Here is a 20279-nt window from a genome sequence, read left to right on the forward strand (position 1 = left end):
TGCTGAGGGAGGCCAGTAGAAGGGGCTGTCGGCTGCTGCTCCTGGCCCCCCGCACATGGGACAGCCAGCTGCTGACATAGGTAGGGCTGGAGCAGCCTTCCACCTGCAATGGGCCTTTCCTGGGCAGCAGTTAAGCATCACCCAATTACTTATTCACATCCCTCAGGCCCAGTAGAGGAGTGGTGGGGCTGTGTCAGGGGAAATTTGGGCAAAGGACAGACCCTTTCTCATTCCTTTGGACTCCAAGCCCCACCTGCCTCCTCAGGGGACTTGGCAGAAAGAAACGCATTTGGGAGAGGAAATGCTTTTTGGTTCGAGGTTCTCAATAACAGCGGGCCAGTGCTACCGGTACCTACAGCAGAGAGGTGCCCCATGAGAACTTGGTGTCATGCTGCCACGGTCATTGACTGTTCATCCCAACCTGCAGCCGCAGAGCTACCTACTGTGTCTGTTCTGGGTGCCCCACACACCTGGGTCCAAGCTGCTTACGCCTGGTCTGTCACAAGCCCTGTGGATCTGCCCGTGGCCTTTCTTGCAGCTTGTGCTGTGGGGCAGCATTTGCTGCTAAGTTGAGTCACCAGGCTTGCGGTGTTGGCCCCATGACACGAATCCCAGTCTCTACAGGCGGGCAAAGCCGGTGTGTGGGCAAGAAGTGAGCAACTGCTGGGAGTTGCTTTGAAAGGGGATAGATCCAAGCTTCTTGACACTAGGAAAGGACCGGCGTATAACTCTGCTTTGGGCTGCTCCTTGAGGGAAGCTGTATTCATCCAGGCAGGCCAGGTTCCCGCTATTTATATCCCAGTGCGTAGCTGGGGTGGAAACAAGGTCTGACTGGATCCTATGAGACCCCGGAACAGGTGCTGTCTTAGGACTCTCAGGGTTGGTGGGGGTGTGTGGGAGTGGCTAATAGCTCAGCTTTTGTTCATTCGTGTCCATTGTCTGCTGCTAGCAGCGGCTCTCCCAGTGATGTTTCCAAGGCCCATGGTGGGTGATATACAAGGCTGCCTGCCTGCCAGGGTCACTGGTGCTGCTGCAGCGTGGCTGGGGGAAGTCATGGGCCCCTTCAGGCTTGGCTCTGCCCTTCCCTCAGGGTTTCTTTCCTCACCGCCATCTCTCTCTGCCCCTGTGTTTGTGGGGAGTCCAGCTGGCCCTGAGAGAGGCAGCTGCTGCCGGGCAAAGGGAGTGAGCTGTAGGTGTGGGTTTGCCTCAGACCTCCTTGGGGAGGAGTCCTGGAAATACAAGCCTGTCTCTGCCCCAAACTCGCCTCATCCGGCTGGCTGCACTTCCACAGGGAAATGCTCCCGGGTCCCCATCCCGGCCTCAGGGTCGCTCTGGGTTCCATCGTCTGTGGCTTCTTGGCTGCTCTCAGCCTCAAGGTGGAGCGAAGGCCTCCATCCCCTGGGACAAGGTGAGCGCAGCCTCCGGGCCTGGAGCCAGCGCTGTGGGCTAAAATCTAGTGACCTGGCTCCTGCAGGGAGGTGCAGGGCATGGGGTGGGGGGGTGGAGCTCTTGGTGTGTTGCTTGGCTTCTCGTGGAGCAGGGCAGCCCAGAATGTGTGTCCCCCAGTTTTTGCTCCCAGGGGGGCTGGTACCTGCTACCCTTTTGGCTCCAACCATGTTACTAAGTGTCCCCGAGACTCTCTGGCTCGGGCACAGGCAGGAGCATGTCAAATGGCACATATGGCTGGGATTGGTTTTGAAACAGCTGGAGTGGGGGGGCTAGGCCCATAGGACCCTGATTGGTCCTGAGGGGCCGTGACCCGTTAGGACAGGCCAGGGCCGTGGAGAGCTTGGGGTGGCCAGCAACGGGTGGCAGGGAGCCGAGGGCAGCCTGCAGAGCCTCCTCGCCTGCTGGTTTCTGGGCTCACCCCTCTCGCTCTGCGGGAAGACACCTGTCTAGCCAGCAGGGTCCTGTTCCACTCTGCAGTGCAGATCTGTGAGCATGTGTCAGTCTGTACGTGGGGCGTGTGACCTGCAGCCAGCCCTAAGGAACCCACCTTCAGGCGGTGATCCACTGCCAGGTGGCTTCTCATACAGTCTTGTGCAGCTCTCTCCCACCTACTTGTCCATGGAGAGGATGACTTCAGGCAGCATTCGGTGTGTGCACATAGGCAGCACGGAGCATGCGGCAATCATGCCGGGCAAGCTATGGACGGGAAGAGCCAAGTACTGCGTAAAGGGGATAAACCTGCACGAGACAGCTATGGAGCTGGGGTTAGAACTTCTGCCTCTGGGATCCTAGTGGTGTTGGATTCAGAGAATCTGCCTCCTACCTGTGTCGTGCTCTTACTGGATTCTGCAGGACTTCCCAGAGCCAGGCTCGCCCGTGTTTTGGATAGGTGGATATACGGCATCTAGAGCATTAGGCAACAAACACCCAGCTCTTGTGAAGAGTTTGCAGAGAACCCCCTGTGTGTGCAAGGCCTAGGAGTGAAGTGCAGCGTGCCCCTGCTCCCTTGTCCTTCTGAGTGAGGGCTGCTCCCCTCATGACCAGCCAGCCTGGCACCTGGAGTCTCTTGGGCTCATGTGCATCCCAGAGCTTAAAATGTTGGCCCAGACCTTGTGTTGGGGTCACAGAGTTCAACGTGGCTTTCACCAGAGTAGGGATGTTAAAATGTGTTTATGTAACGGCTGAAATTTTCAGCCATTACATGGGGGATGGGGAGAACCGCCAGCTCCCTGCGCATCCTGGGAGCCTGCGTGTACCCATATAGGTTAACTGATGAGTCCAGGCTCATTGGTTAACCATGTACATGATTACACTTTCACATCCCTACACCAGAGCCTGTGCCCAAACAGCCCCGAAGGTGGGGTCGTTCCAGATCTGGGCAGTGCAGCTTAGGGTACTTGGAACCAAAAACCACCCAAAGAGTACACTGTGGACTGTGCCTGGGGCCCTGACAACTTGATGCTGGTCCTAGCTCTGCTGTGGCCTAGCCAGGTGACTGTGAGTAACCCTTTCACTGCTGTATGTCTCCATTTCCTCAGCTGAAATTAGAGATGTAAGAGTGTAGCCGTTTAAATGGGAAACTGATAAGTGAGAGCAAGGCAGCAGTCGGGAGCTGGTACTCACCAGGAGCTGCCTGCTACCCTGTGCTGCTGCCTCCGATACAGAGGCAGCAGCGTGGGGCAGCAGGCAGGAGCTGGTATGCACAGGGAACCGGCTTAAAAACCAGCTTCTGGAGTGCACCAGCTCCCAGAGAGCTGGCTGCCACTCAGTGTGTAACACAGTATAACTGCTGAAATTGTCAGAGGTTTACACAGTTAGCCAGTTACAAGCATTTTAACATCCGGAGCTGAAACAGGATAACAGTTCTCCCTGATCCATGAGGAAGTGCCCGAGAGGTGAGAGAAGAGCACCAGGTTCCCCTATAATTTCATTATCTTAAAGGCCTCTGTCCATTGGGTCTGTTTTGCAACCTGGTGGGTTATCTTCAGCTTTGGCTTCCACAAGCAGGAGTCTACCTGTCAGTCGGACCCCCCTGTGCCTGCTCAGATCTGAGAGGCAGAGGCTGAGCCTTGTCTGGGCTTCTCTCTCCTGTTTTCTTTTCCTTCATTTGCCAAGGACAACTTAGAATGAAAAACGCCTGCCCTCAGCCCGAGACAGGCTGATTATGTCTGCCGGCAGCCTAAACAGACTATCCCAGCTCAGCGCGTACATGGAGCCAGGAATCTTTCCTAGTGACTAATTTGAACTTTCCCTCCGAGTACGCTGCGACGGGTCAGAAATACAGCTCCCGGGGAATTCTTCGTCATTGTTTTTGCAAACGTTTAATCCTCCCCCCCCCCCTCCCCCCCCCCCTCCAGATCCCTTCGGTGTCACAGTCGGCTGGGTTTTCTGGAGTGGGTCTGTTTGGGTAGGTGGCAAACATGGCTTGGGGAAAAGACTTGGTCAAAAGATCCCAGTGTGCTTGGAATCCTAGAGTTTTCTGCTCCATGCCGGGGGCGGGGGGGTGGAGGGTGGGAGGGGGGGATGCTGTGTTGATTGACAACAGGGCCTACCCTACTCCCAAGAGCAGGGCTCCACAACCTGTTCAAACCAAAGAGCCAAACTACATCAAAATTCAGGAGAAGTGATCAACAAAGAGCCAGTATGAGACTCTCTCTCTTTGCATGACTGAAAATACACAACTTAAGACTGGTGATGATTAATAATCGCATAAATAAAGTCTGTGAGTACAGTGTTTCATTGAATAGGACTTCTGCTGCTGTGGGGGTTCAGGAATCAGGGTTGGGGTATAAGAGGGGCTCGGGGAAGGGTTTGGGGTGTGTGGGAGGTGTGGGAAATAGTGCATGTGGTGGGAGTGTGTGTCTGGGGCTGGATTACCTTTACCTGGTTGGGGCTGGGCTGCTGCACCCGGGCAACAGTGGCTAGACGAGGGGCCATGCCAGGCCAGGATTGCTGCAGTCGGATCGTAGCCTCCCCTCCTACTTGTGCTGCAGCAGGCGGGGGGCCGCTACTAGCTCTTTTTGCTGCCAGATGGGGACTGGACTGTGGAGCCTGCCCAGGATTGGGGACAGGACGCTGTGGCCAGATGTGGGCTGCTCCCTGATTGGGGCCTTGAGCCCAAGCCAGGCCACCGTAGCTGTGCTGTTGCAGCAGTCATGGGGCTGCCAGGGTTGAGCTGCAGGGTCTGCCCTAGGAGCATAGTGGCTGGGGACAGACCGTGGCAGTCAGATGGGGGCTGGAGCCAGGCCGCTGCGGCTAGATGGAGGCATCTGCTGCCGCTAGCCCCTCTCACTGTCCCAGCTGGTAACATGCGCTTGTCCCCTGTGGTACGCCCTCAGCCGGCCCTTTAAAGGAGTAGAGTGCCCCAGCCGTCTCTTGCCGCAGCGCAGCCAGGTCTTACCAGGCACACTGCCTTCCATTCACCTCTGGCTAAAGTGAAATAGACAGAGGAGTCCATCTTGACATGAGTAATTACGCACTTTAAAAATTTTCAATGCGTTTTTCAGTTTAAAATTGAAAAAGTTGCGTGTATTTTGGGAGTGACCAAAGAGACCTATTTGGTTCCGCATTGAGCCATGTTTGGCTTGAGAGCCGTAAGTGGCTGACCTCTGCCCAAGAGGATACAGCCCGAGGGAGGTGTTTTCCATGCAGCTCCAGGATGGGAATGCTTTAGTCAGAGGGGTTCGCTGTGGCACGTCCTGGCCTACAGCACAGCGTTTATTCTCTGTACCTCCCGTAGCCCCTGTCCATGGCAAGCGTTCAGCTAGTTCCACGGAAAGTTACCTCAGTGTGGCGTGATTCTTTGAGGTGGTTAGACGTGCACTCTTGCTGCAATTCCTTTGCCTGGTGGGCGGACAACGTAGATGCCCTAGTGGCGGGTGCAGGTGGTCCAAACCAGGTTGTTCAGCTTGTATGCCTTGATGGGCACGGTTCTTACCCCAGCTAACAAGTTCTGCTCACTCTGGAGTGCCTGTTAGAGGGCTCTCTGGCTGCTCCTGGAGTGTAGGTGACCAGATTGGCCTGTGCTTATCCCTGCTCTTGGCCCGTCCTCCCACTCCCCCGTGCTCTGGGGAGGACCGGCCAAGGTCACATTCACCTTGAGGTTGCTGGTTCAGATCTCGCCCTGGTCTCTCGTTCCTGGGAACCTTCTTGTTGTGGGCACCCGACATGTAATGGGTGGGTGAGGCTCAGTCCGTTTCCTAACTGAGGGGCGGCCATAGCCCAAACACCATCGCTGCACTCTGAGTAGAGAGGCCAAGCGTAGCCATGGTCATTGCTGCCAGCAGGAGGCTGGTCTGTATTGGGCAGACACCCCAGGCAGAGCTGTATAGAGGATAGTTGTGCTGTTCTACTAGCACTGTCCGTCCAACGCAGTACCCGCCTCAACACCTCTTTAACGCTGTTCTCTGGTAGCCTCTGCCCCTCCCAGACTCCGTGCATGGTGGGTGAGGATCCCCTGCCCTGCCAGCTCCACTCCCCACCGCTCCAGCCCAGGAGCATGGAAGCCATAGGCCTCGTGGCTCTAGTCTTAAGAGCCAGTATTGGCTGGTTCTGGTTTCTGTCCTGGGGCTGGTGATTCCTGGGTAGTATCAGCTTGACAGCCTTGTGTAAACCTCGCTGGGGCCACTTCCTCCTTCCTTCCCTTCTCCCGCCCCGCTAACTGGTCCAGCACATTCCTCTCATTCAACCCAGATCCTACCAGCCAAGAAAACAAAACCCAGGATGGAGTAGGACTAACTGGGCTCAGCTTGTGAAGTGATTTACAGGGGGAAGAGACGCTACCTGCCAACCTCAGCCCCGGGGGAACAAACACTTTAGCTGAAGCGCAGCTATTAACCCAAAGCAGGAGGTAAAACAGGGAAATCCTTCCTGTATAGTGCAGGTCAAACTAGATCGCCTTAAAACCCATGAAATTGCAATGCAGGTATCTGACTGGGAAGCACTATAAAGCAGCCCTAGGGAGGACTTACTTATTTGGGTCCTTCTTGGGACAGGGGTGGGAAGCAATGAGGCTCTTCCTGTGAAACAAAGTTCTTTGATTAAATGTGGGGTGAATCCTGGAAAGGCTGAGGGAGATGCCCCAGTCTGAACACACACTGTCCCGTCCCATAGAGAGTGCTGTGTTCTCTGCATTTTGTCCATTGGGATTGGCCCAATATCTCAATGCTGAACGTTGGAAATTTTTTTTTTTTTCTTCTCAATGTGGCTTTGGTCTGGTTTTTGCCTCCCTGGCTAGGTGCGTTCTGCCCCAGCCAGTGGCCCTTAGCAGTTGTTTTTAATCTGGATTAATATTTTAATCCAGTTGCATGAAAGGAGCATCATATTTTACTGGGGCTCTTGTCCAGTCACTGAAGCTAAGCTGGGTCCGGCTGAGTCAGCATCTGGATGGGAGACTTCTTGGGAATACTAAGGTGTTGCAGGAAGTGATGTTGTTCCTCTTTCTGAGTCCGTCTATACCAGTGTCTCAAGCATGTTGTTTGAGGGTGCTGGGCTCCTGGAGAAATCATCTTTGAAATAAATGTAAATGAAAGCCCGGTTTGCTTGTGACCTTTTTTTTTTTTAAGATGGGAAGTGTTAGAAGAAGGTGAAAACTAATCAGGATAATGTTTTTCTGACTTGGTTCATCATACAGTTTCCAGTAGGACTGGTGTTTTTCACTTCCCGCCCTGTACTGAGTACCGCTCCCCCCCAGAGATTGCTGCTTATGTTTCCACACGTGCCTGACCTGATGGTTGTGTGGTTTAATGTTTGTAAAGTGCTTTGAGACTCCTGGGTGACAGGTTCTAGAAGACTGCTAAATACTCTTCATAGTCCCATGGTGAAATCTGCAAAGGACAGCCCAGGGAACCCCCAAAAATAATTCAGCTGCCTCTGCTTGGACGAACAAACCTATCCTGGGAACCTCAGTGTTGCTGTCGAATGGCCTAACAGAAGGGGCTGTATAAATCTCATTACAGAATAAGAGCATTATTAAACTGCCGTTCGGCGCGTGTGGGTTTCTTGGTAATCCCCACGTGAGAGAAAACAAATTACATGCATAAGTCTGTGCTGGTCTCTGCTTTCCTTCCAGTGTTTTCTGTCCCCTTCAGAAACCCTTCTCCCGGTATGGTAGAGTCGGGTGTCATTTATTTTAAAGATTGTTGCATCGAGGGATTAAAACATCAGAGCTGGTTTTAACTCTGAGGCCTTGTCTACACACGCACTTGTGCAGGCCTCGTTCAACTGGTACAGGTTCCTCAGTGGCCATTCATTTGCTTTTAAGAGTGGCTTGGTGTTGGTTTGGCTTAAAAATAGACCTATTGAGATCACTGGGCAGCCTCCCAGACTTCTTTGTAATTCCCACTCCTCAGTTTGGTTTAAGTCTGTGTGGGGATGCTGGTTTCAGGGTTTGAATGCCTTTGATTCAGTTTATCTAATAAGGAATTGATTTAAAATTCTATTGAAATAGGACACTCAAAAACCAAAACCAGGGTTCCCACTCATAGGGTATGTCTAGACTACATGGCTCTGGCGCCAGAGCCATGTAGATTAGTTTACTAGACGTACCCAAATGAAGTGGCAATTTAAATAATTGCCGCTTCATTTAAATTAAAATGTCTGCCGCGCTGAGCCGGTCAGCTATTCATTGGCTCAGTGCGCTAGCCTGGACGCTCCGCAGTCGACATCAAAGGCATTTGTCGACTGCCCCGTTATGCCTCGTGGGATGAGGTTTACCGGGGCGGTTGACAAAAGCCTTTGATGTCAACCGGGGAGCATCCAGACTAGCGCGCTGAGCCGATGAACAGCTGATTGGCTCAGCGCAGCAGCCATTTTAATTTAAATGAAGCAGCAATTATTTAAATCGCTGCTTCATTTGGGTACGTCTAGTAAACTAATCTACATGGCTCTGTCGCCAGAGCCATGTAGTCTAGACCCGTGGTCACCAACCAGTAGATCGCGATCTACCGGTAGATCTTGGAGACTCTAAGAGTAGCTCTTGAGCCCTCTCTGAACTGTACACCTGCGCAGTACATTTACATTACATTTCCTCGTTTGAGGAGCAGCTACTCACCGAGCAACAGCACAGTTGAGTAGCTGCGAGGAATGGTGGGAATTTTTTTTTAAAGTAGCAGTATAAGGATTGGGGATAGCAAGTGATGGAGAGGAGGAGAATAGAGAGGCCGGAGCTTCAAGGAAGGTGCGGGGCGGTAGATCTTGGCTTGGTCTGTCATTTAAAAAGTGATCTTGGGTGTAAAAAGGTTGGAGACCACTGGTCTAGACATACCCATAGGCTGCGTCTAAACTGGCAAGATTTTGTGCAAATACTTTTAATGGAAAAGTTTTTCCATTAAAAGTATTTGCACAAGAGAGCGTCTACACTGGCACGGGATGCTTTTGCGCAAAAGACATCTTTTGCACAAAAGCATCTATGCCAATGTAGACGCTCTCTTGCACAAGAAAGCTCGGATGGCCATTTTAGCCATCGGGCTTTCTTGCGCAAAAAATTAACTTGGCTGTCTACACTGGCCCTCTTGCGCAAGAATACTTATCCCTGAGCAGGAGCGTCGGAGTATTTGCGCAAGAACCACTGATTTTGTACATTACAAAGTCAGTGTTCTTGCACAAATACTCGCGGCCAGTGTAGACAGGTGGCAAGATTTTGCGCAAAAGCACTGCTTTTGCGCAAAATCTTGCCAGTCTAGACACAGCCATAGATTTCGCTGGCATGAAAGAATAGTGGTAGAGATTGCTGACACAGTTGTTTTGCTTCCCTTTACTGTGTAGACAAGTCCTAACTGATTTAAGGTAAACCAGCGTAAGCTTGGTTTAAGCAGATTTTGGCTTCCACAAAATGGAACTAAACTGGTTTAAAATCACATTGGTGAAACCAGCACAAGCCCCTCTGAGAGATTCTGCAAACCAATGGGAGATGTGCATCATTAGGGGCTGAGTTATCCTGGGTGGGAGTTGTGATTGGGAGGTTGGTCGTGACCCCTTGAAACCTTTAAGTTTGAGTATGAAGGCCTTTTGAAATGTCTTTGTGTCAACACGGAACCCTTCTATGGGGGAGGCAGAGATCTGTTTGTTTTATAGGTTGTTGCATATTGTTGGCTAACTTTAAATCTCTCCCTGTGTTGCTGTTAAATGTGGTATTCTTTGCTTCCTGTCCTAAACCTTTGTTGTGGTCTTGGGCGGTGGGTGAAGGTAGGGCTAGGGGAGGCAAGCTCCCCTCCTCTCCCCCGGGGTACCATGGGTAGATGGGGCGGTGCATGGGAAGGGCAGGCACTCAGGGGCAGCAACCCTCTGCCCTCAGTACCCCTACAGTAGGTGCTCTGGGGGTGGAGTCTGGGTGGGGCCAGGCTGGCGGTATGGGAAGGCATTGCCTTCCCCTGCCTATGATACCTGCTGCCCCTGGTTGTGATCTATTAAGCAGCTGCTGCATTCCACCTCTGCTGATGGCATTTCAGTGGTAGGCAGAGGGCGCCTTCCCAGGTGCAGTGGGAGGGCTGATGTTTGCAAATCCATTTGATTTTGGCCAGTGAAAGCCCCTTGTTGGACTGTAGAGTGTAACTAGCATGCAGCGCTGCTGGGCACTGTGAAAGACCGGGTGGTGTCTTTGTTTCAGCAGAGGGGAGATCTGGTTCCTTTCCATATTGAACTGTCTTTGTAGGGCGCAAGGTGAATCGACAGTCCTGGAAATGTCAGGCAGATGAACGTACCATTGTTTTTTCTGGGCAGTCGGGCTGGGATCGCCGTAGAGCAGAGCACAGCACAGATCCAAGTGTCCCTTTCTTCCAAGGGGCTGCAGCTAATTTGCTTGGCAGATTTGCTTTCAGTCTTCCTGCTGCTGCTACCAAAGACATTTGAGTTTGGCTAACGGCTCTTGCCCTACTTGCTCCCAGTCTTGGTTCTTCCCCATTGGTTCTATGCTTAGGTTTAATGCCATCCAAAGTTGCCCCATACGGGGGTGTGATGCTGTGAACTTAACCATCAGGGCCTCACAGGGAAATACTTGGCGAGGAGGAGAAATGGGATAGGGCCACGTGTGGTGGTTTTGCCAAGCAAGCTCTTCGCCTGCCAGCCTTTGTTTCCCTCTTCCCTGCTGTGTTGGTTGAAGTGAAGAAATGGCTCTAGGTCAGTGTTTCCCAATTTGGGGAAACGCCGATCTAGGTGATTGCCCTACAGCCAGGAGCTTCTGTCTCCACCAATAATGCTGCACAATGTCCGATGCAGAGATTCTACAGTGGGGAGGCACCATTGTGATCATGTATTGTACAGGAGGGCAGATTACAGGCCAGAACTGTCCCAGTAAAATCCCTAGAGCAGAACTTTCAGGGGAAAAACATCCCGTCGTCCATTTAAAAAATGGACCAGGATGGAGAATCCACCATGGCCCTTGGTAAGTTCCAATGGTTCGTTGCCCTCATCGTTAAAAATGTACACCTTATTTCCAGCCTGAATTTGTCTAGCTTCAACTTCCAGCGATGGGATTGTGTTGTTGGTGAGATGAGAGTGAAGGAATGACAGGCAGTCGGGTTAAAAAAATCACCTTTTTCAAGTCACTTTTTTCATGGAAGAGACGGATAAACTTCTCTAGAGCTACAATATGGAAGCACTTATAGAATCATGGTGCGCCTAGCTAGGAGATGTAGAATCCTGGTGAAAAAGTTAACCAGTTACAGGCTATGTTTAATCGGTTAACCCTGGAGTAGCTCCCTACCCATGTTGGGCTGCAGCAGGCCCAGCCAGCCTGGAGCAGCTCCTCACCCGTGGTGCCGTGGGTGGGGACTGCCACGCTGCGAGTTGCTCCAGCCAGGCCGGGCTGAGTCTGCTATGCCGCAAGTGCGGGGACTGCTCTGGCCAGGCTGGGCCGCCGGTTACCAGGCAAGCATGCCAGTAAGGCTAATGCTTAGTGGGTAACTGGTTAACCCATTACATTCCTACACCTAGTGCAGCAGTTCCTGATCTAAAAAGGGCAGGTGTTACATCTCCTAAAGCAGCTCAGTGGACTGATGCTACAGCTGTCCTCCGAGAGGAGAGTTCTGTGACGTGTGGTACAATTCTTCCCAAATACCCACATTCCACTGTCTTATTGCTGTCCATCTGTCTTGGGTGCTTCCATGGCCCTGTGACTGCAGTGTCATCATCTTTCCTAGTATTTACCTACCCAACAATGCTGTGAGTCAGGGCAGCACTGATTGCAACAGTTAGCAGGTGGGCAGCTGAGGCGCAGAATTAAGTGCCTTGCTTGAAGTCACACGGGAAATCGGCAGCAGAGCAAAGACTCAAATCTGGGTGTCTCAGGATCCATGTTCGTGCCCTGACTACGCATACAGTGCTACTGAGGCACGCTTTGAATGGGTGCAATTTGAAACTCTAGCTTCCATTCTGTGACTTTCTCCTTTCTGTCTGAACTAGAAGACGTTCAAAAAGGAAAGTTTCACACCCTGGTTCTTGTGCTCTCTGCAGGCAGTGTTTGGGGTGCAGACATGTCTTGCTGTTAACGTGCCCTACCTCTGGGGTGCCAGAGCTGGGCTGGAGGCAATGCGTGTAGAACAAATTGGAGTCTCTGCCCCACAATCTTCCATCGGCAAGCAGGGAAACAGACTGGGAGAAGTGTGGGGATAGGTGGTTCATAAGCTGGCTGCAGCCTGGAATCAGAACAGGTGGATTGTCAGGATCTATTTCTGGGGGAGGGTGCCTGGCAGACAGAGCCACCTCCCAGTTATTACTAAGTGTAAGGAGTGGCAAGAAGGAGTGTTACAAGAATCTAAGGCGTGGGAGGAGATTGGGAAAGAAGTGTAGGCTGGGGGTGTGGCCGGGTAGAGTCCTGGAGGTGAGGGTGCGTGTTGAGTACCTGCCGTGGAAGGAGAGCAGGCGCTGCAGTGACAGGACCGAACAAGCCAGGAGACATGATTGGAAGGAGAGGTGGTCTCAGCGCTAGAGCTTTGAAGGCGCTGCAGGAGGGGGGTGCAGGAATCCAGGTGAGGGGCTGCCAGGTACGGTCCAGGACTCTGCCGAGGGGAGGGACAGGCTGTAAAGGATTTGGTCAGAGTCTAGCACTTCGGGCAAGGTTTTCAAAATGCTTTCCGGGGCTGGGTACATGCCCCACCTCAGGAACAGGGCAAATGATGCAGAAAGGAGAAATGATTTATGGAAGGTCTTGTCTTGGGCAGGGGGAAGGGAGACGCGAGGATGGTATCATGCTAAGTGCTGAATGAACAAATGTAGAACAAAATGATAGTCTTTTTTTCCCTACTGCTGCAGTGCGCTGCCTCTGTAAGGAGGGTGCCCTTGTAAGATGGAGCCACAGGTGTAAAGTCGCAAGCTGTGACTAGAGAAGTGGAAAGGAAATTCAGGAGCTGTGTCTCCACTATTTAATTTGAGGGAGCTGCTGCACGTTGGTAGGAGAGTTTGGGAAGGCAGGGGGATACTGCAGAAGATTGTTTTAACTTCATCCCTGAAACCAAACTGCACATGATTTATTATTTGTATTTTGTTTTTATTAACAAAAACATCTTAATGGGACTGTCACCTTCTCTTCAAACAGTCAGGGGATCTTGTTTTCCCTATTATCGGAGCAAGCAGCATCTCCTATTTAACGTGCTACTGAAAGAGATTGGAGATGAGATGGTCTGTCCCATTCATAAACAATTAAGAGGCGTCTTCATTTTGTTTCCAGTGTGCAAACTTTACAGACGTCCTGCATTTGGCACCTTTAAGTGGACAGGCAATTTTTCCTGTCATTTGTGGGGATTTTTCCAGAGGGGATGTTTGTGTTGCAAACTCACAAAAACTGACAGGAGTGATCCCGGAGAGTGTTGAGTCTGAAACAGCTTAGTCTAGACTTCGTGTTGGTGCCACTTGAAAAGGGTTTGAACTGATTCTTCGATATATTAGATATCTATTTTGGCCTAAGATCCTCTCTGAAGACCAGGGACTGTCAGTGCACGTTAGCAGGGTCCTCCCCGGACACTTAGAACATGGCGGAAGGTTAGCGTGGGGTAGACTGACACTCTGCGTTGTCGCGAAGGAAATGTTTGTGTAAACAAGACCAGGTTTGCGCTGTGGCGGTGATGCCCCGATGTTGCTCAGCATGGTTCTATCTTTGTGTCTAGTGAGGCGCTCGTGGTCCGGGAGTAGTATCGTAAGCTGGTAGGAGGGAAAGTGAGGAAAGGATGATGGGGAAGAATCTGAGTTTGCAGCCTGACACACTGGCTATTTATTAGTCAGCTGACTGGCCTTGTCTATCCAAGGCCTGGACTCTGATGAAAGAGGCCCTTTCCAGTCCTAAGGTCCTTTAGGCAGTGAAACAAGGACTTCCCTTGGGCTGCGTGTAGTTCCTCCCTTAAAGAAAAAAATTACGGGAGGGAAGCTGAGAGGTTCATCTGCTGCTATCTGTCATGGTGTAGGTAGTTTTTCCAGTTCTTCTTCCCTTCATTTTTGCATGAGCAGCTAAACGAGCCACTTCCCAGTGTGAAATGAGTAGGAGTGGCCCTCTTCTGTGCCAGGTTGGTGGATGTTGGAACTGATGGAGCGGAGCGAGTTTGGGGAACCCTGTTCTATGTAGTACCTGGCCGCACCAGTAAAGCTGCTGATGCTGAATGTTCTCTTCTGGGAATAAGAGCCAGCTCTTCAGTGGAGCTGGGTGTCGTCTGGCTCCAGGTGGTCTTTCTCGAGGAGTGACTTGCACTAGAACTGTGTCATGACAGGGACTTTGTCGATTTCCTCTTTCTTGCTTTGATTAGCTGACCCGGGGCCAAGGCGTGTGAATCTCAAAGCTGCTTCAGTCCTTGGCCTCCAGACAGCAGGGCTTACAATATAAAACTTTAACCAACATGTCCAGTGCATGGTCCTGCAGATACACCATATCCCACCCAGAATTCTCTAGGTACTGTGGCCTTACCATATTGGAGTTAGAGGGTCTGTCGTCTTAGGACTCCAGCTAACTGGTTCTGATCTGCTCCTTCGTAGGCAAAGCCTGTCTATGGCGGTTGGCTGCTGCTGGCACCAGAAGGGACGGACTTTGACAACCCTGTGCACCGTTCCCGGGTAAGGAAAGCAAAAAATCTCTCTCTCCAGTCTAGCTGTCAAGGCAAATCGACCTGGGGGGCTTGGGGTGGATCATGGGATGGGGGAGGTGAGCAGGTGGACTGGAAATGCTGGGAGGGGTTCTGAGAGGTTGGCTGCTCCTTCGGTGTCCAAGTTCCTCTCTCCCATATGTTCCAGTCCCGTTGCAAGTGTCCTGCTTTGCTATGAGTTACATTGGCCAATGCTCGATGTCCCACGGCAATCAGGCAGAAGGGCAAAGGCCCCTGTGGGTGCTGTCGATAGTAAATGGAATAGATGCCTGTTGGTGGGAGAGATCCAGCAGTGAAGGGGTTAAAAGACCCCCTCCCATCTCTAGAATCTGAATGGTGTAGGCTGTTCTGCTGGTGGCCAGCGGACGCTGACTTCCTTCCTGCCCACTGCAGGGTTGTCATGAGCGCGGACCTGAGAGCGCTTCTCTGGGTAGCTGGTCCTTGTTGCTTGTGCGATGCACAGAAGCATGGGTGGGATGGTCTCCGAGGCTACGTTCATGACGACCTGGTACGATCAATGACCAGAGGCGTTGGGTTCAAGCTGCAGAACCTGGATCCCAATTTTAGAAGCCTCCTGCTGCAGCTTGGTTGCTGGGAACCCATCAATAATGATCCCTTTAGGCAGCATTGTCAACCACAGGGCAGCGCAATGCTAAGTCAGTCACCGGCCCCAAGCGGCACTCGGCCTACAGGCAAATGGTGCAGGTGTGGTAGCAAATGGCAGTGCCAAACCATTAGACTGCCTAACAGTGTTCCCTCTAAGCTGCCTGGCAGCACAGATTCACAGGAGATTCATTAGTCCCACCCAGTCAGAGGCTCAGGGCTCCATGCATGGAGCTGACTGACTGGATGGGGCTGATGAATCGCCTGTGAAGCTGGGCTGCTGCACGGCTTAGAGGGAACACGGCCACCTAGGCTTCCTGCAAACATCTGGGGTCTTGGCAGATGTTGGCTGGAGTAGGTGGCTTGTGCTTGCCTCTGCCTTCCCAGCCTGGAGACCCGGGGGCGTTCTAATGATGTCGGTCAGTGGGCTAACTGGGGTTGGTCAGGCATCCCAAGTGACTTTAAGAACTAGCTTAGTATGGCCCAGAGACAGCCCAAGTGAGATTCTCCAGCTGTGTGAAGGCTGGGGATCCGGGGCTGAGACAGCCCCATGCCTCATCCTTGCTGGAGCACAGGAGATGTGAGATTATAATGGGGGGAGGCGGAGTGGAGGGGGCTGCCTGGGATCTGCAAGCTGAGAATGGCCAGGTGGGGAGAGTCCTCCAGTATGTGTCTGGATCCTAGGCACACTGCATTCCCCCCTAATGCTACAGGCATAGGACATTCTTGAATGAATGCAAGGGAGGGGGATGTGGGGGCTGAAAGGCAGGTTGGCTGGGATGATGCACCTAGGCAGAGTGGAAGCTGGTGGCAGGTTTCCTAGGCAAAGAGTTCTGCTAGGGGAGAGAATCACGTTTCTGGTCTAAGGGGCCCAGGTTTGCCTCAAGCTCCAGTTTTTCGGCCCAGCGGCGGGGAGTTCTAGCCTCCGCTCTCTGTACATCCACCTGGTACCAACATGTGCTCCTCGAGTCTATGCCACCGCTTATCCTTCCCAGCCACTTCCTGTGTTATCTGAGACGCGGCTGACCTAACTCAGGATCTGGCTGCAAATAACCCAGCACTGCTTTGGATGCCCATGTAAGGAAGTCAGACAGTAAATCAGCTTTAGAAAACTCAGACTGGTGTGAGCGCAGGCCTCCCACGGAGCCCTGGCAGGTCACCCGACGGGGAGCCAGGATTTCCAGAGTCGCTGCTGTCCATCTCCCTCCCCCTGTTTTAAAGATACACTGCCATCCCGGTCAGTGCCAAAAGGCAACGCGCACCAAGGTGTGCGGGGCAGCTCTGCAGGGTGGGCAGCTCCCTTCGCCTGGTGTGCAGGCCTGAGGGGGTGTTGGTTCTAACATGGCCTCCACATCTCCAACTGGATTTCTTTGACGTCCAGGGTGGTGCGAGAATTGCCCAAGTGCTAGGCCGGAGCGCAGTGACCCATGGTATCCGTGCTTTGGCTTCTCCTTCCCTGGGAAACCCCATGCTGGTTGGAGTTGCAGCCCACGCTGGATCGTTTCTGCTGCTGATTCGTAGCCGTCTGCAGAGCCTTCTGGGGGTGCAGTGGCATGCTGAGGTTGCGGGGCTGTGCCGTGCGGCTGAGCTCTCCGCAGGCCGAGGGATCCAATGGCCAGACCTAGGGGAGGAAGCAAACTCGGCCTGTAGCAGCTCTCTGGCAAAGGAGCTCTGTTGACCAGTGTCTTCTCTTCCAGAAATGGCAGCGCCGGTTCTTCATCCTCTATGAACATGGCCTCCTGCGCTACGCCCTGGACGAGATGGTAAGCAGCGCCTCCTGGAGGCGGACATCCCCTGCTCCCTGCCCAGACGGAGGGCTGGAAATGGGCTCTCCCGGCCTGCCCTGTGGTGGGTGTGAGAGGCCCGGGGCGGATGGCGTGAAGCAGGGTTTTGCTGGAGTGTTGTGTAGCTTGACAAGCAGCCCTGTGCCAGGAATCCCAGGGATCTGAGGGGCTAAGTGGCTGGGCTGGGCTTTGGTGGGGTCGCTAGTGCCCCCTCCTGGGGACTCTGTTTTGGGGACCCTGCATCAGCCTGTGTGGGGCTGGGGGTGGCGGAAAAGAGCCCCTGAGCTTCGACCGGCGGCGGTGTGTATTGAAGGGGAAGCGTGGGAGGAGGCTGAGCGCTTGCCTCAGGTTCTCACGAGGGGGTGGGAAACGGAGGGCACGTCTTGCGCTCCCGCCCCCCTCCGTGGTCCCAAGTGTTGGGGGAGACGTGGGAAATGTGCAGCGCTTGCTCTCCAGCCGGCGGGAGGGGAATGGGTGCACCGCAGGAGGCCTATACTGGGGCAACGTTGGCTCCGTTCCAAGGACCCTTCCTGTTCCGAGAGTCTCTTGGTTTCCTTGCCGGGTGGGTTCGGAGGGTTGCGGCTCCGGAGGATTGAGCCCTTCTGAAGCAGGGCTGGGGTGTCTTCCTGCTTCTCTTCTCTTCCCGGGCCCTGAATTCCCATGACGTGGGCAGCAAGGCTCCGTTCTGCGTGAAAACCCTCTCCCCTCTCTCCAGGCTGCTGATCTGGGTCCTTTGCCTGGCTCCAGCATGATTGGCTGTGGCTTTTATCCTCCCGAGTGTTGTGTTTTGTGTCTCCCAGTGCTGGGCTTAGCGCTTTCCTGCTCCGAGGGAGAGGTGTGCTGGCGTGGATCTGTGCACGCACACGGGATGGGAAAGGGCTGTGCAAAGGCATGCATGTTGGGGCGGCGTGTGCAAGTGCGAGCATGTCGTGGGGCAGGGTCTAGGGGAGTGTGCATGAGGCTCAGTCACACTGTAGGTGTCTGGGGCGGAGGGCACCTTTTAGCTTCCCAACGCTCCCCTGCCCTGGGGTAGAGTGGGCTGGGTGATGTGTGGTTACACAATGGCGTGTACCCAGAGGAGCCAGAGGTGGCGGATCCATGCTCGGAGCTTCTGCATGCTGGGCTCTCTCCCGAATCGCTCCTTGGCGGCAGCTCCCAGCTGGAGCAATTGCTCTGAGCTGGCGGCGTTCCCCTGCCTTTCTGGGGGATGGTCCTGGCATTGCATTCTCTGCAGTTGCATCACCCCCGCACCCCATGGAGAGAGGTCCTTGACTGGCTTCCCTGCCAATCCCCCCTTCATTCCATGCAGGATATCCCCTGGGCAGTTATTTGCAAGAGCGTGAACCTGTATGTGAAAACAAAGGACACAATTTGCCCCCTCTCCCTCCTCCCTTTATTTTTATTTCTTCCTCTGAGGGTTGATCCAAGTCTCCTAAATAATTTATGTGGCTCAGGCAGAAGCAGCGGAGCCTTACAACACGTTTTTAGTATCTCGGCAACTTGGCTCCTCGTGGGGGTAATATTTCAGGGGGATTCAAAAGGAAGGCTGCGCTCAGCCGGCTTATAGGCAGGAGACCCAGATCCTAGGAGGGCCAAGATGGAAGGGTTAGTGAGATGCCCGGGAAACTTCTGCCTGCTTAGTGGCTCCACTGTCCTGTTCCGAAGGTCTTTAAAAGCTGAATCAAGGCTGGCTTGTTTCCATCGGCCCTGTATATTTGTGGTCAATGGGCGGGTAATGCTGGGTGGTGGCATGGCCCAGTGGTTATGGCACAAGGGGTGTATTCTCTGAATTCCTCACTATTGCTGGGGCTCAAGAGCTCATGTAGGGCTCAGGGTAGCATATGCTCGTCTCCTGGGAGAAAGATGCAGCCCCACGCTCTCTAGGATGCTTGGGATGAGTCCGCATAACTGAGGCTTTGTCTTTATTAAGGTGTCAACCTCCAGGTTACGTCTGCACTGCAGGCTGTTCTTGCGCAAAAGCTTGCGGCGCGTCTACACTGCACGCGCATTCTTGCGCAAGTAAATTTACAGTAAAGTGTTGGAACAGAGGGCTTCTTGCGCAAGAGTTATTCCTCTCCCCATGATGAATCGGCCCTCTCGTGCAAGAAGGCAGTGTGGATGGGCAACAGGTTAAACTGGCTAAAATGGCCATCCGCTTTCTTGTGCAAGAGAGCATCCGCACTGCCATGGAAGCTCTTGCACAAAAGCACATGGCAGTGTGGACGCGCTCTTGCTCAAGACCTTTTGCGCAAGAACTCTTGGGCAAAACCATTCTTGCGCAAAAAGCCTGCAGTGTAGATGTAGCCCCAGTGTTAATTGTGCAGGTGCAAACGTGGTTTACACTGGTTCGGTATAACTTGCACCTGTGCAGCTTACTCCAATTTGTACCAGTGCATGCCCTGGTTTATACAGTGCAGTGCGTTTTTACTAAGTGTGCCTCTGCCTTAAGTTCTCTGCCAGGATATCAAATCTTGTTCAGTCAGTTAACAGGTTAAACTTGTTTCCAGCCTTGTGTGAGGCCCCTGACCCCCAGCCACCATAGGTTGGGAGCTGGCAGTCCTGTGGGCTCCTCCCGAGTAGTGGTTAATTGTTAACCATTTACCCATTCACATCCCTAGTCCTCTGTAGCTGAGGCCTGAATGAGAGTCCTTATCTGTGGAAGGAACTGGCTGCCTAGTCAGGGCAGTAGGTTGCAACCTCAGGGCTGGTGTGACCCGCTCAGAGGTCACCCAACTGGTCAGGAGCACAACTGCAGACTCCCAGCTCTGTGCCCTGTCCTGGGCCACGCTGCCTCTTGCACTTTTGCAGGAGGAGGGTAGGTCTGAGCCCCGGTGTGTTGGTGCTGAAGGGGGGGGATGTGCTGTTGCAGGCTGGAAGTGCTAATGGCCCAGGACGCTCTATGCTGCAGGGGAACGGTGCTTGATGAAATATGAAGGGCGAACAGGTCAGACTGCAATTCTCTAGGCACCTCCTGGGCTGGTGAGGCTTAAAGGGAAATGGCTGAAAAGCAAATGACTAGAAAGCGAAGGAAATGCATGGAAATGCGTGTAGGAAATGCCTGTGTCTAGGGGTCAGGTGGATCAGTCTGTACAGACCCAAAACAGCTTCTCACATGCAAGTGGCTGGTTGGCTTTACTGCTCTCTGCCATCTCTAAAACCTCCTTCGTGCAGGAGCAGAGTATGTAGCTGAGGAGTGGTAGAGGCGAAGGAGCTAGCTTGGTGGGTACTCCAGCTTAGGGATGCAAACAGGTAACCAGTCACTGGGTGAGCATCACAGGTCAGTTAACCGGTTAAATGTATAGTTTAACTGATTAACATTTTAAACAGGATGTTAGGGCCCTACTCCAGATCCTGCTCTGATTCAGCCCAAAGTCCCTTATAA

General features: G+C 53.0%; 1 protein-coding gene across 11 annotated transcripts in view; it reads left to right on the forward strand.

Moving 5' to 3' along the window:
* MPRIP (myosin phosphatase Rho interacting protein) overlaps nucleotides 1-20279 on the forward strand; it is a 191631-nt gene that overhangs the window by 9900 nt on the left and 161452 nt on the right. For 9 of the 11 annotated variants that reach the window (XM_089769309.1, XM_089769310.1, XM_089769308.1 and 6 more), the window contains exons 2-3: nucleotides 14404-14481; nucleotides 16811-16876. In XM_089769309.1, the coding sequence (XP_089625435.1) occupies nucleotides 14404-14481; nucleotides 16811-16876 (144 nt within the window). Of the gene's footprint in view, nucleotides 1-12229; nucleotides 12429-14403; nucleotides 14482-16810; nucleotides 16877-20279 lie in introns of those variants that run through there. The other 2 variants (XM_075899717.2, XM_075899720.2) reach the window with 2 other exon arrangements.

The sequence above is a fragment of the Pelodiscus sinensis genome, chromosome 15, assembly GCF_052426305.1.
Source record: "Pelodiscus sinensis isolate ZL-2025 chromosome 15, ASM5242630v1, whole genome shotgun sequence".
NCBI lineage: Eukaryota > Metazoa > Chordata > Testudines > Trionychidae > Pelodiscus > Pelodiscus sinensis.